The sequence below is a fragment of the Xiphophorus hellerii genome, chromosome 17 (genome assembly GCF_003331165.1).
Source record: "Xiphophorus hellerii strain 12219 chromosome 17, Xiphophorus_hellerii-4.1, whole genome shotgun sequence".
Lineage (NCBI taxonomy): Eukaryota > Metazoa > Chordata > Actinopteri > Cyprinodontiformes > Poeciliidae > Xiphophorus > Xiphophorus hellerii.
Window position 1 is genome coordinate 19,820,345 of NC_045688.1, and position 14,605 is coordinate 19,834,949.

General features: G+C 38.9%; 1 protein-coding gene across 2 annotated transcripts in view; it reads left to right on the forward strand.

Annotated features, from left to right (window-relative positions):
* Window positions 1-11,752, forward strand: part of LOC116736776 (metallophosphoesterase domain-containing protein 1-like) — a 77,111-nt gene extending 65,359 nt beyond the window's left edge. Inside the window, exons 5-7 of one of the 2 annotated variants that reach the window (XM_032589524.1) lie at window positions 393-508; window positions 5,333-5,446; window positions 8,240-8,358. In XM_032589524.1, coding sequence (XP_032445415.1) covers window positions 393-508; window positions 5,333-5,446; window positions 8,240-8,358 — 349 coding nt within the window. Of the gene's footprint in view, window positions 1-392; window positions 509-5,332; window positions 5,447-8,239 lie in introns of both variants that reach the window. The other variant, XM_032589525.1, reaches the window with a different exon arrangement.
* The last annotated feature ends 2,853 nt before the right edge of the window (window positions 11,753-14,605 follow it).

Below are 14,605 nucleotides of genomic sequence, written 5' to 3' on the forward strand. Positions count from 1 at the left end.
ATGCACTTCTTTCATGTGAACTGTTTTTTCTGAACCCTTTCCTCTTTATTGTATTTCAGTTTAAAGTCTTAAAACTGTACATTAAATTCTGTTCAGATCCTGATTTTCATGTTGTGTTTGTGCTTCAGATGGATGTATGATAGTTGGAGATATTTCATGTGTTGTAGTCAAATTACAAGTGTGTCGATATGCTGTGTTTAGTTTTGGATTTGTGATGTTTTTGTGTTTGCTCTGAACCATCAATACATGTTTTAATGATGATATTATGGGTCATAAATGTCAACATCCAGCAGCCTTTGACTGAGATCAGTTTGTACAGTCTCTATATGAAACTGAATTATTTCCACTCACGGGGTGTATGCGTGTGTGGGCGTGTGTATATGTGTGTGCAGGCAACCATGGTACTATGGCTGGGGCTTCAACTTGCCGCGGGGTCAGGCTCTTCTCGACAAATGGAACCAGATTCCAGACAACACAGACATCCTGGTCACGCATTGCCCCCCACTGGGTGAGATATGCATTACAGTGTGCCCCTTTCCCCCCTCCCTCAAGGGACACACGCATACACATGCACACCCCCTCAACCTAAGCTCAATTCACAACACAGCTCTAACCTTAACCTCTAATCCCCCTGAATACTGGGGGTTCAATGTAATTTTTAAATTTTCTACTTACACTGTGAAGAATGACATATTTCATAGTTCTATGTCCAGATGATATTTTCAGCAAGTCAGGGTGTAATTACTTTTCATTGTGGCTGCATAGAAACTCTATTTAGGATGTGTTTTCTCAGGCAAAGATGTGCTGATGAGTCACTTTTCAGTTAGCAAATAAAAGTTTGGGTTCAGCTTGCTCTGAGTTCTGTAAATGCTTCTCACCTCACACACACACACACACACACCCACGCACCCCCCCCCCCCCCCCCCCCCCCCCCACACACACACACACCCACACACCCGCCAGTGCGCACACACACCCTACTGGAGTAGCCTTATTTACAAGCATGTTGGGAACCTCGGAGCTCACCTTTCAGCTGCTAACCACTTTACCACACATTCCCATCGCAGAACAAAATGCTTAACAAACAGATGCTGGATCGCAGGCTGACTGACATCGTGCTCACACACAAACTAGTGCACACACACTTTCACACCTCATCTCCTGCTGCAGCTGTGCTGCTCCAACAACTGTTTATGATTGATTTCTATGTCTGCATCTCGGCTTTGAACACTGCGATTTATTTTTCACTCGGCTTAGCCAACTGTCTCCAACTGTCTGCTCACAAGCCACCAGCATATGGAGCAGCTCCAGCAGGCTACTTGTGCATGACACATTTTCACTCAGATGCAAAAGCTAAGCGATAGACATGAGAGGAAGGGGAGAAATGGACAGATGTTGATGACATACACTTTTCAAATGTTTTTGTCTCTTAGTAAAAAAAAATTAGAAATGTATGAAAGAATTGTTGAAGAACAAAGCAGCGTGAGCAAGACATTGCCAGAGCAGCAGAAGTTTTTATATTTTAGGAGGTGAGATAAAACAGTTTATCTGAGGGCAAAGACAAAGATATGGCCCCTTTGTTTGGCTGTGAGAAAGAAGCCAACATCACAAAGAGACGGAGTGAGAGTGAGACAAACAGAGGAGCACTCCCTGCCCAAACAGCAGCTGCTTTAAACAAGAGGCACATTATAGTGCAACACCCCGAGCCCTCCGATATTCTCATTTCACTTCTACTGAAAGAACAACAGTAAACTATTCTATGTTGATTAAAATGTTTTCCTCCATATGTACATTGGCTTAATGGGTCGAGAAATCAGATTGATTCACTTATTGAACTCAAGCGACTCTTAACAACATAGTAAAATGTTGAAAGCCGTGTTCCCGTGGGGCTGCAGAATGGTTTTACTGGTTTCCCCGTGCTGGTAAAGCAGCTGAAACAGGAACAGGTGGGTGGCTCTCAGGAAGTACTGATTTAGAATGTTTCAAAGATAAACAGATACTTGATTTTATATTTCATGTCAATTTAGACCATTTGTTCATTTAAACATTCATTTGCAATTGAACACATTTTGGAATGTTTTTATGAAGCTTGTGAAGCCTCTTTACTACAGCAGTATGAAAACATTTACACTAAGAGGAATAATGATTACACTTTTTGACATTTTATGGAATTTTCATTTACTTTCAGGTTCAGATTGTCTGTCTTTATGCGTGAATTTTCACTGAAGAAAGCAGGTGTAAAACTATATGAGTTCAGAACCAATAAAATACTATTTCTTTTCTTCAAATTCTGGTGACAGATTACTAAATGACACAACCCCAAAAAATGTGAATTTCTATCGAACACACAGAGAAGATAATATTGCCTTATGTCTGCGGTTACAATGATTAAACACCTTTTAGATTCCATAGCAACAAGCTCAATAATGTCTATCTTTAACTAATCTGGGTTGGATAAAAACTGTCATGTCAGTCATGAAAACATCATCAGGTGTTTGCTAGGATAACTTAGACTGTGTCTCAGAAACAAACCATGGATGGAACTACACAGAACTTGAAAGGGAATTTCACACCTCTTCAATTTGTCCACAGATATTAAAGTATTGTATTTGATTGTACATGATAGACTAATGAAAAGTTGTGTTCACAATTATAATTAGAAAATGACAGTGTACACTTGCATTAATGCTGCATCCATGGCACCCAGAAGGATAATACTTGTTTGTGGCTGGTGATCATATACTGTCCATCTCTGTGATAAGAAAAATCCTTCATGGGCTTAAGGGATGAAGGGTACAGTGAGAGGAACTGCATCAGTATCGTGATGTTGGAGTGATGGATGCTGACATCATGTCCTCGGCCTCTTCTGCCTCCTCACCCTCCACCACAGTCTCATTCCTCCTCCTCGACATCTCTCTCTGGCTGTTGATTCCATCCAAGTTCTTGTCCTTCCTTTGTCATAAATGTTACTTCATGTTCCGATGTACCTCTGAGCCATGCAAAAAATGGGTTGCTTGTTGATGCTTCCCACATTTACCTACGTTAGAGAAAGTCAGGATTCACCTGGGAGCAACTTACCAAATCAGGACAGATTGAGAGAAAAAAGTCTAATGGAAATGAATAGAAGTATGCCTGAAATATATGACAACTTGTTCAACCAATGTGCATGCAGACTTACATATTGTATAAAAGTTTGTATATGACAAACTTTTACCCAACGATGGATTCAGGCCAACCCTGTTCTCCAAAATGTTCTCCTTCCTTCTCTGCTGTTCCTTGGTCTTCTTGTTTTTATTTATCTCCCACAAAAATCTGAGGCCACAAACACAACAGCTGCATTTATATTAAATTGCATACATATGAATGGGCTCTGTTTAATCATTTCGTGGTGTTACAGTAGAGGGGCTTAAATATACATAAGTATAACACACTTTAATCGTAATGTTTTTGTAATTTGTCTTGTACAAAAAATTTAATTCAACAATGTTTCTTTCAATGTGACAACATGTGAAACAATAAAATGGGTCTGAATGAGTTTGCATTGATCTGCAGATCCAGGTAGATGTTCATCAGTAACTGAAAGTGACATACTCGTCTTACCTTGCTGCAATAATGGTTCTGTTCAGATTGTTTCAGAAATTCACTTAATTGGATGTTTGATGGCTTTGGGTTGATTTCCTGTGTTTTCACCGCTTACATGCCTGAGTGAAGGTTATAAATTCCACCTCCCCTCTAATGGCGATACATCACTTTTCCAAACAAAGCTTTTCATTCTGGGCTGTTTGTGGGATGGTAAACTGCTCAGCACAGCACAAAGGGTAAAAAAAAACAGGCTGTCTGAAAGCAGCCATATAAAATAAAGATCAATCAAAGCCACACACAGACGCAAACTTCACAGTACGTGTGACAAGGATGAAGCATGGAGTGTGTAGGATTTAATGGATGTGCAGTGAGGAGGCACGCTGCTGACGCTGAGTCAATAAAAGCATCTAGTCGGAGGAATAAAATGAGCGAGGAGTATGAGACTCCATTTTTTGCCTCCTGTCACTCTTTCCAGACAACAATAATAAAGTGGAAACAAAAGACAAGAGAAAAGCAGCAAACAAGGAAAAAAAGTAGATAAGAAGACTAATAGAGGTTTTAAAGAAAGAAAAATCAAACAGCACTTTTTAGCAACAGATTAATTCTTCTGGATTTCAGATAAAACCTTGGTTTATAAAAAAATATTAGTTTTTCTCACTTACTTTAATGCATTTCTCAGCACAGAATTCAAATTCTCAAAACTTCTTGTTCAGTCTTTAAATCACTGTGTTGCTGGTGATCATCAAAAAAAGCAGTTTCTCATTTCTGTGAGCAAGTTACAAATGCTTTTGTGCATCCATGTACAGTACTGTACTGTTTCCTCTATTCTCTTTTCACTTATGTCTTGTTGATAAAAATGTATTATACAAGTCTCTTTTGAATAATCAACCTCCACAACATTTAAACCTGCAGTATATAGGTATAATTGTACAATTTTTTGCATCTAATAAAACCATTTTGAAGCTTTCTCTGTTTCATAACTTCCTGAGATCTATAAAAGTCAGTCTCCCAACAACCAGCACAGCCAAGCCCCATCTCAGTGTGGAGTGAATATGCACTGCAGACCTATACTAGGCAGTATTAATTGGTCGTTGCAATAGGAGCGTGATATGAGTATAGTAGGCATGACAACAGAAGCACTCAAACAACCAGCCTGAACTGCTGTCAGGGTGATGTAGGTGTGATGAGCTTGAATCCTGAGCATGAGGCCTGTGTGGCCAAATTCCTAACAGCCCAGCAGCGCTGAAGGCCCAGGTCCTTATCTCACACTGTCTGTTTGTTCCCCCCAAACAGACACAATTCAATGATCCAACAGAAGTTTCAGACATGTTTATAACTTCACTCAAATTACACCGTTGTGGAATGAAGAGCCCACTTTGATTTTGACACCCTCGAAGAATTTGTTCTGCAAAGACCAGGTGTAAATTTCCTCATGCTAGTTATGACATATGCCATTTCATAGGTAGCATTTCTTTTCATCGAGTTGACTTCTGTGGATATGCTATAAAGAGTTGCACATTTTAAGGAGATGCCATAAAATTTCTCCTACTTGATCCAAAAACAACGGTCTTATCTAAAATTTTGATCTTTTTGTACATTTGAATGATTCAGCTGTCACTTTAGTATATCTATGATTTTTTTGTTTGTTTTGTATTGTTTCTAATGTAACCCAAACATTCTATAAATCAGTTGATGAAACATCATACTGTAGCCTGGTGATTCTGCTGCTTCATGCGTCTGATTTCTCCAGGTTTCCTGGACTGGGTTCCTAAAAAGATGCAGCGTGTTGGATGCATGGAACTGCTCAACACAGTTCAGAGGAGAGTCCAGCCCAAATTTCATGTGTTTGGACACATCCATGAAGGTAAATGCCTCTGCTTTTTAACCACTTCTAGGAAGTCGTGGGATGATCCGTCATGTTTTCAAGCTGTTGCATCCAAAAGGTTGTTGCTGATGTATTTCCATCTTGGCATTGTGTTAGCACCAGGGATCAACTGTTATTTCTATGGTTACCAATGATAAATCATCCATTTCCGTAAAGCAATATTTCACTGCAAAATACTAACTGTAAGCTATAACACCTGCAAGCTGTAACTTTATGAGCAAGCTAAAATTAAACCAAGTATACTTATAGCATTGTTTGAAAACAAAGGCTATTTAGTGAATATGCCTTTCAAATACTTTCTTACGGTTTTTAAAATTTAAATCTGATGAAACATTCTTTTTTCTTAGTTTTTTGTCATTTCTGTTTTAATTTCCTAATTATTATTATTATCATAATCATCCCACTCTCACTTGCCCTCCTCGCATTCCTCATTATGAACATTTCAACTGACAGATACTAACCTGACCTCTTCCTCAATCTGACCCTGGGTTAGGTAGAGGGGGACTCCTCTGATGAATCCCCCTAGTTCTGCCTCCTCTCTGGCTGTGAACCTGCCATGCACTCAAATTTGTCAGGATTAAACACATTGGTTATTTTTGGCTCATTTTGCTGCATTAGTTGCATGCTTTTTAGCCTTTCGGCTTGCAGCAGTTTGTCCATTGCCACACACTTCTCTCCAAATCCAGTCAGCCCAAACGACAAAATCTGTACAGTCATCAACGTAGAACTTTGGTCAAAGGACAGGAGGGGGGTGACCTGATGAGGGCTGAGAGATTTCATTGTGTTAGCCTAATGTCCATAAATAAAACCAACCAATGGACCACTGCAGTTAACACAAGTGATTTATAATATACTTTTTTAGTTAAATTACGATTGGTCGGGCCAGTGGGGCTTGCCAGCCCACCCCTGACCAACACTAACCTGTACAGTGTGCCACTGCTCTTGGCTTCTGCTTGACCTCCTCATTGTTGGGATGGGTTTATCTTTCTACATGCTACTTCTGCAAACTTGCTGTATTAGCAGTTCATGTTAATCTCAGATCTGACATGGACTACATTATTATATTTAATTATATCTGGTTACATAAAAGCATAGCGGTCTCACCGTTACTGCTGGTAAGCTCTTACATACTCATCTGCAATTCATCCAGGCCAGCAGGTGTAGCGAGGCAGCTCCCTGTACTGAGGATTGCTTTTTTCAGGGTTACCAGGTCAGTGTGGGACCCTGGAGCAGCAGTCCCTGATCAGAGACAACTAGATTAGAAAGTAGATCAGATTATTTTTAAAGAAATGAGCTGAGTGCTGCTTTCCTCATTATTGAGAGGGCTCCAGGAGGGATTTATAAAGAAGAGCATTTTTGAGTTATTGCATTCCAAATATTAAAGGGCCTAAATAGAGTTGCAGAGATCACTTCCACAATCCTGCAGTCAAAGAAAACATTCTCACAATGAGGTCATTTAAAAGATGGCAGCTAATCTCCGTTGTATCTGTTACTTGAAGACATGTTGCTCCAAAGAGTTTTGGGAGCCTGGGTTTTTTTTAGACATTACTGTCTTAAATCTCACACTCACACACATAGAACACTACTACTTCCATTCCTAGGGACTCATGCTGCTCCTTTTCTTTCATTTGCGCCATTAACAACTGCATGTAGAATTCTTCCTCTCCTTCATGGCTCATCAAACAAACCATTTCATCAACCATAGTTTACGTTTCTGAATATTTACGAAAGAACAGTGTCTGGCCTCGCTGCACTCAAGACTAAAACTACATTTCTCTTGCAGCGTATGACTTAGATATTAGAGTTTTTCCAGTCAAAAGTTTTCCTTGTAATAATCATTGACATTATTGAACACAGTTTGAGGATTTTAAATGTTTGTTTTGAAGCAAATTCTTAAGATTTGTTTCAGTTTTTAATTCAGTTTATTTAGAACACCAATTCACAACAAATGTTGTCTCAAGGCACATTACAAAAACAATCAATAATTTCAGTTGACTCATACATTCCAATTGATCCTAGTTATCAGTAGCTTAAAAAGTATCCGTTTAAGGAAACCCAGCAGATTGCAGATGTTGTGGTAGCAGAGAGCAACGGGGAAACTGATCATTTTAAGTGATCTCTTAATTTTTTCCAAAGCTGTTTAATACATGTTATGACATGTATTAAGGTAACTTAAATGGTTTAAAGCAGTGTTTGTCCTAAAATGAATTGAGGAGCTAAAAGTTGTGGCAACTAGAGCATTATTTAATTTGGAGCAATACAACTGAGTAACTTGAGCTGAATTGGATCTTCTTTAAATAGATTTTACCATCTAAGTTAGTCTGGCTCAAAATAGATGACTACAATCAACACATTTTAAATAAGTTAGAAGAAATGGACATAGGATACTTACTAGGTCAGTTTACTGAGTGAAACCTTTTTAATCCATGTTAGCCTGACAGAAATATTTGAGTTACGGTAAATGTACTTAAATTGAATATTCTTTCTGAACTCAATGGTTTGGTTAATAAACTTAAACTTTTTAAGACAATTTCCTCAAATTAAGTTCAACTAACTTATCAGGTTTTACAGTGCACCTCAACTCCACAACGACTCAATAGAATGCTCTCCAGAGGAACATGAGAGACACCAGAACCAACAATGAAATATATGTAGCCTGTGTGGAATGAATATATAAATGCATGTGTTTTATTTTGATCCACTTCATTTAAGAGTCATAAAAACTGATAAAAGTTCTTTTAAGTTCTTTTTTTTTTTTGCCTTATTGTACAGGTTATGGCATGATGACAGACGGCACCACAACTTTCATCAATGCCTCAGCTTGCACGGTGAACTTCCTGCCCATGAACCCACCTATCGTCTTCGACCTTCCCAACCCCAGGACCACATGACTGCAGATGGCTGGAGCCCAGACCCCAGCCGTCCGCCAGGAGAAAGGAGCCCAAAGAGGAAGTTGAGTATGAAGGGCTGGACAGATGGCGGTGTGTAAATATAATCCTGGTGTGTGTTTCACAGAGTGCCATAGTGGCAGACTGATGCTTCCTCAGGCTTTCACCATTATTCCATGTGCCATAACTACTTCTTCATGTTAACACTGGGCTTGAAAAGCAGATGCATGGACTCATGGAGAGAAACATTAATATGCAGACAATTTGTAACATTTCTGTGTCCTTGCTGCACTGACAATCTGATGCTGCTGTCGGAGACAAAAGAGACTTCATTGTCAGTTCATTAAAATTAACAGTGAAACAGTCCAACTCCTCATGTACACTAGAGCCTTGGCTGAGCAGCGACGGAACGTTTGCCAAGAGGATTTCACACCACTCTTCCTACTTTTCAACTTTAATTTCCCATGTCTTTCCCAGTCCCCTGCACACACACAGACCGTCCCGTCTCCCCTTTTATGCCTCCGCTTCCTCTCGTCTCCTTAGGGCCAAAGCATGCTGGAATGTGTTTTCTGTGTTTTTCTTTTTTCCCATTGGCATGTTTGCACATGCAAGACATCAAAGGAAGTGTACAAGGGCAGCGAGAGGTCTCTGCCTCAGGCTGACAGTATGTTGGGGTGTCAGATGTGTCGACACTACTCTCTGGGGCTCATTACAGCCTCAGGTGATTCTCTTAACCAGCTGAAAGGCAGAAACAGGGTGTATGTCCCCCCTCTGTACCACTGCTCCTCCATCCTCTTCACCCCTCCCGCTGTGACTAGCTCAGAATGTAGCTGGTGCTGTCTGAGAGCTGAAAGGGACCACCATTAAACCTGAAGGTGCTACACGCTAACACTGCTGTCCGTTCAAGACAAGCAACGCTGGAACACCTGAAGCAGCAGCTGGTGTTTCAGACTCCTCAGTTACTGTGTTTGTAGGAGGACTGGACAACCTGGTTCTTTCAGTCAAGACAGGAGAGCTGTAACAACATACTGTAACTGATATTTGTAAAGTTCCTCCCTCGGAATAAAGAAGAGCTTGAAGCTCTTAAATGCTGTTGCTATGCTATGCTTTTTCATTGAAAAAAAAGTTAATAATTGTGGTTGTTACATTTCATTTGGTCTATTTCTTAGTAATGTAAATGCTTGCTGTGGTATTTATTCTTTTTGTTTAGCTGTATGTATTGATGAACTCTTTAATGTCTTTTGTATTTAAAAACAAAAAAAAGTAGATAAAAATTTGTAAAATTGTTTGGATTTTTTCAAGGTTCTATCTTGTAGATTTGGTCGTCTAAATATGCTGAGCATAACGAGACCAGGTCACTCTACGATCTGTCTGCACTCCAACGATGCGTGTGAACATTCCTCAGTTTATTCCTCTTCATCCTCTCCTGCTTCTTCTTAAGTCTAAGTCTATTGCACTACTATGACATCTTAAGGATTTTTTGAAGTTATGAATAATGAGTGTACACCAGCAGCATATAACTGCTTTACTCTACTGTGCTATAACAAAGTGTCATCGTGCTTTCAATTTTAAGGGCCCTTTAAATCAGAATTAATACTTCAGAAATCAGAAGTCTAAGATTGGTCTCCGCTCACATCTAATTCACTCTCTACAACCTATGGAAAGTTGTAGTTACAGTTTATTTCTAAATTCTATAGGATCATCTCATATCAGACTTAAAAATAGAAATGCACAAAGTCTTTGTGGTATCTCATCTCACAAGGGTGATTTATTTATATAACAACATTCATACACAAGAAAATCTAAGATCTTGTTTAGGACATCAAAGTAAAGACAAAAAGAAAATAAATCATAAAAGCAATGGATTGAAGAAGATGTTAAAATATAGATATTTAAGGCCAAAAGGAACTAAATATTTCAAACAGTTCATTAGTCTGATATTTTGAAAAGTTGCTTTAAATCATAATATTTTCAGTCTTGATTTAAAGGAACCAACAGTTTCCACACACCATAAGTTGTCACTGAGTATGTTCCAGAGCTGAGGAGCATAGGACCTCCATGCTGCCTCACCTTGTTTAGTTCTGTTCCTGAGAACCATCTCTGGTTTCTACAAACCTGGAATAGGAACATCACTTCTGGTCTCTACAGTTCATACTTGACAAGCAACCAATGAAGTTGCTGCCACCTGTAATCCTTTGTGCTCATGACCAAAGCCAAGACAATATTAAGAAAAATCATTCAAGACTGATTTTTACCAGGTGATTAAACTAGTCAAAGTCTTGAAACCAATGGAGAAATCATGGAAGAGTGGACCTTCAAATGTCTCTCCAACCACAGTGACTCCAAGAGCTAATCATGTCAAAGACACTAAATAAAAAGCGACAAAATAATAAATCTGCAGGGTGGCAAAAATGTTTCCAGGCCACAGCAGCTACAAATTGGGAGGGCACTCATGCTGACCTCTACCCCAGACTGCTTACAATATATTCAATACATAACTGATCAGTGTTAAACAGAACTGTTACCATGTTGAGGTGCATGTATATTTCAGTTAGCTGGATAGCTGAGAAACAAAAAAAAGCTCATCATGCATCAACAGCTTCCTAAATGTTCCAATCATCAGAATATTAAAGGGTCTTGGTTAGCAGTGTATTAAACATAGTGACAATTGAAATGTCCAAATTACTTTAATAATCAGTTTAAGAAAAATGTCTTAATGAAAGTATTTGGAAACTGTTGATGTGAATGTAAGGAAAACCAAGACATGGAATGATGTTTTTATGCAAGGCTGTTTGTCTGGTCCACCTGCAGGTTCCTGTGCATATTTACCGTCTGTCTCCTCCTAAATCTGTTCTGCTTCAGTAGCTGTATTAATGTGCTTCCTGATCTATCCACAAAGAGACAGACTGGTTATTGGTTTCTTCAGACATTTTCCATTCAGGAGAAAAACAACTTCTCCTCTTCAGACAATCTTTGTGTCAATGTTTTTTTCTTTTTAAAAAAAAGGGATTTTTTTCCCCTAGTGAAATAAAGGAAAGCCTCCACAGGCAGACTGGGGTACTGCAGCAGTGGTGTCATTTAAAAGGGAATCATTTTTGTCCTGTGACAGTTTTACTTCCTGGACCTTTTATATTTCAATATTACTGGATTCTTATGCCCATTTTTAATGAATGAATGTATAGCATTTTAAAGATGACAAGAAGTTTTGATTTGCTGTTATATGTTTTTTCCATCATTGTTGGAACACTTTGTGTGCTTGGATAAATTCTGATCCATCAGCATCTGGACACGTCTGTAATGTGAAGTACCTTATGTTTCTTAAAACAACAGATGAGACTCTGTTGGTTCTGAGACACTATTCAACAATCAAATAAAAACCTTATCTGTGATCAGCGGATCTCGTCTCCCGACCCTTTTTTTTAAAATCAGATTTGCAGAAAAAGAAATTGAGAGGTAGTGAAGTATGTTTTCACCAGATTATATTCCTTTTTTCAGTCAGAGGTATTTGTGTCTATTATCAGTTGTAGAGGTTAGAGCAGGAAGTTAATTTCCAGTAGTTAAACCTTCTCTTTTCTTTGTTTGGCTCACATTTGTTCCATAAGTCCTCCACACCTTTGGACATTCTGATGAGAATCCTTGTTCAAATAATTACATTGGTAATCCTGAGGGAGAGCAAGTGAATTATTCAGACGGTGTTTTCCTTTGCCAGTAGTTACTAGCTCTCATACGCTCAAACATCAGCTTCTTGTTCCATTCTTCTTTCTCACTCTGCCTCTCCAACTACAACTCGGTAATCTTTTTCTCACTTCTGATCATCTCTTTCAAAATTCTGTCTGCCAGTCCTTCTATTAGGCTCCACAGATAATGACGTTCGGCTCTCTGCATGTTTCTCTCCTCTGAGTACTAGTGTAGATCCTGCAGCATCATTTTCTTTGGAAGACCAGCAGGGTTATTCTGCTCCCGTTCATTTATTCCAAATGACAAAACAAACCCTTAAAACTTCAACCCAGTACATTGGGAGTGGACTTTCTTCTGACGTTCTAAATTAAGTTTATCTTCTGATGCAGTATAGCATTGTCATGCCTGCCCTTAGCAATATTATAAAGTTTTTTTTGTCAGGTAATTGTTGTCATTCCCAGCCTATTTGCTGGCACTTCTTCTATGAGATTATCTTTATTAGGAATTACAGCAGAAGGCCAGCACAAGACATAAGAAAAATCAAAAACCTAAAATACCAGTAGAGGTGAGAGCATCTGCATTTTCAGAAAAATGTCACTTTTTTACAAGTGCTTGTAATTATGTGATCAGATAAAGTAGTTTTGTATTCAAGCTAATGTACAGACACTATTAAATTAGATACCACGCAGTGAGTATCTGCAATTTTACACAGATGGTGGGATTGTTCAAAACAATGAAGGTCTTTGTGAGGAAGGTTTTGGTTTGGAAGGTTGCAGCTTGTGGGTTGCCAGATTAGGCCCTCTCCCACACGCTTCACTAAAGCTTGGGGTTCGACTTAGCCACTCAGCAGGATTTCTTTCAGAGCGTGCCCACCCGTGTGTCATTGTTCAAAGCTTCTTGTACACCTCTCGGTGCCAGAATAGCAGCAACACACCAAACGTGTCCAATTTGCCCATCATGGGAGGTGACAGTCGAGAGCCTGAGGGTGGGAGGTCCCTGCTGTGTTTACACAATCTGGCAACCCGCTGTTGCCCATCACCACCCCCTCACATTCCACCGCCAACCCCTCCCATCACTTTACAGTAACCCAGTTTTTTTGCCTTTGATGGGGGTGAAGACGATAGAAAGGCTAATGTTGCTCTGGGGATGTAATATAAAATGTACAATAACCAGTAATAATTAAATTCATTTTATTTATACAGCTCCAGTTAACAACAGAGGTCATCTCAAGGGGGCTCTGGGGAAAAGTCGTCCACCAGTTTCTACCCCACATTCACACCCATTTGTTGACATATTACAAACCAGTTCACATTTTCCTTCACCATATGTTAAGTAATGTACAGTAATATTCAATTATTTAGATCATGCATTTCAATTAAGCCCATTTGTCAGAGTACCTTATGAAAAAAATAACTTTTGAGCAGGAATTAAACATATGTTTCATTAAGTTCACATTTCTATATTAAAAATGGATGGATGGGTGGATGTAATATTCTAATAGATGTATGTATGTAATATTCTAATCTTAAATATTGTTTGCATGAGATGTAGCCAGAAAATAATCATAATTAACACAAGTAAAAGGGTGAAAACATGAATGTGAGTGCCTACTGGGGACCTCCAGACAAGCTAACCAAACCTTTTTAATAAATCTTTGTTTCTGCACCTCAGAGGGATAGCTCGTGGTTTTTGAAGTGAAGTTCTGCTAAAAGACTGAACACAGTTAATATCTTACCTGCAGTAGATAACTCTTCTGGCTCTTCAAGCAGCATAAATCCAGATAAATTGGTCGAGTTGGCATAAATTATTGACCTCAACCTTCATCTTAAAACACTCCATCCATAAAAAGTTTGATGTGGTTTTCATGAATGTTATTATTTTTTTGATTGAGCATCATGTTCTCTTCTGTATGCCAAGTTTGGGAAAATCCTGGTAATGAGGCACTCATTTGATTCAGGTGTGGTGGAGCAGGGTTTCATCTAAAACAGGGCAGCAGATCTGCAAGGCTAGGTGATAGGTTTATTTTGTCACAACCTGCAAAGAATCAGCCAGAGACAGAGATTAGGTTTCTTTTGATTTCTTTTCTGCAGAATAGGAGAATTGAGAACAGACGCGACGAATCGCTGTCAAACACTGCCTGGACTCAATTCTGCCAGTTCTTTCTTTGCATTTCTCTTTATTGTATAGAAAAAGGAAGTTGGGCTTCTCTTCACACAGTCACACAGAGAATTGACCAACCGTCTTTACATTCTGGAACCTCTCATGGACATGCCCTTATAAGGGCATGTGGCTGACCACAACTAATCAGTTACATATGGAACTAATAACACATGAATGTTTAACGTTTTTAGCTTCTAAGCAAACATCCTAAACAAAGTTAATAACATACTACAAAAGAAAGAGAAGTTAAGTAAATATAAAAAGAAGAATAATATAAAAAGAATAATATGAAAAGATAACTTGTAAAATAAACTCATGAGTAAATGAACAGGAGGATAATTTTCCTAACATTTCCCACCTGTTTTTCATATTATGCATGAAGTCTAACACAGACATCAGGAATACATCACTT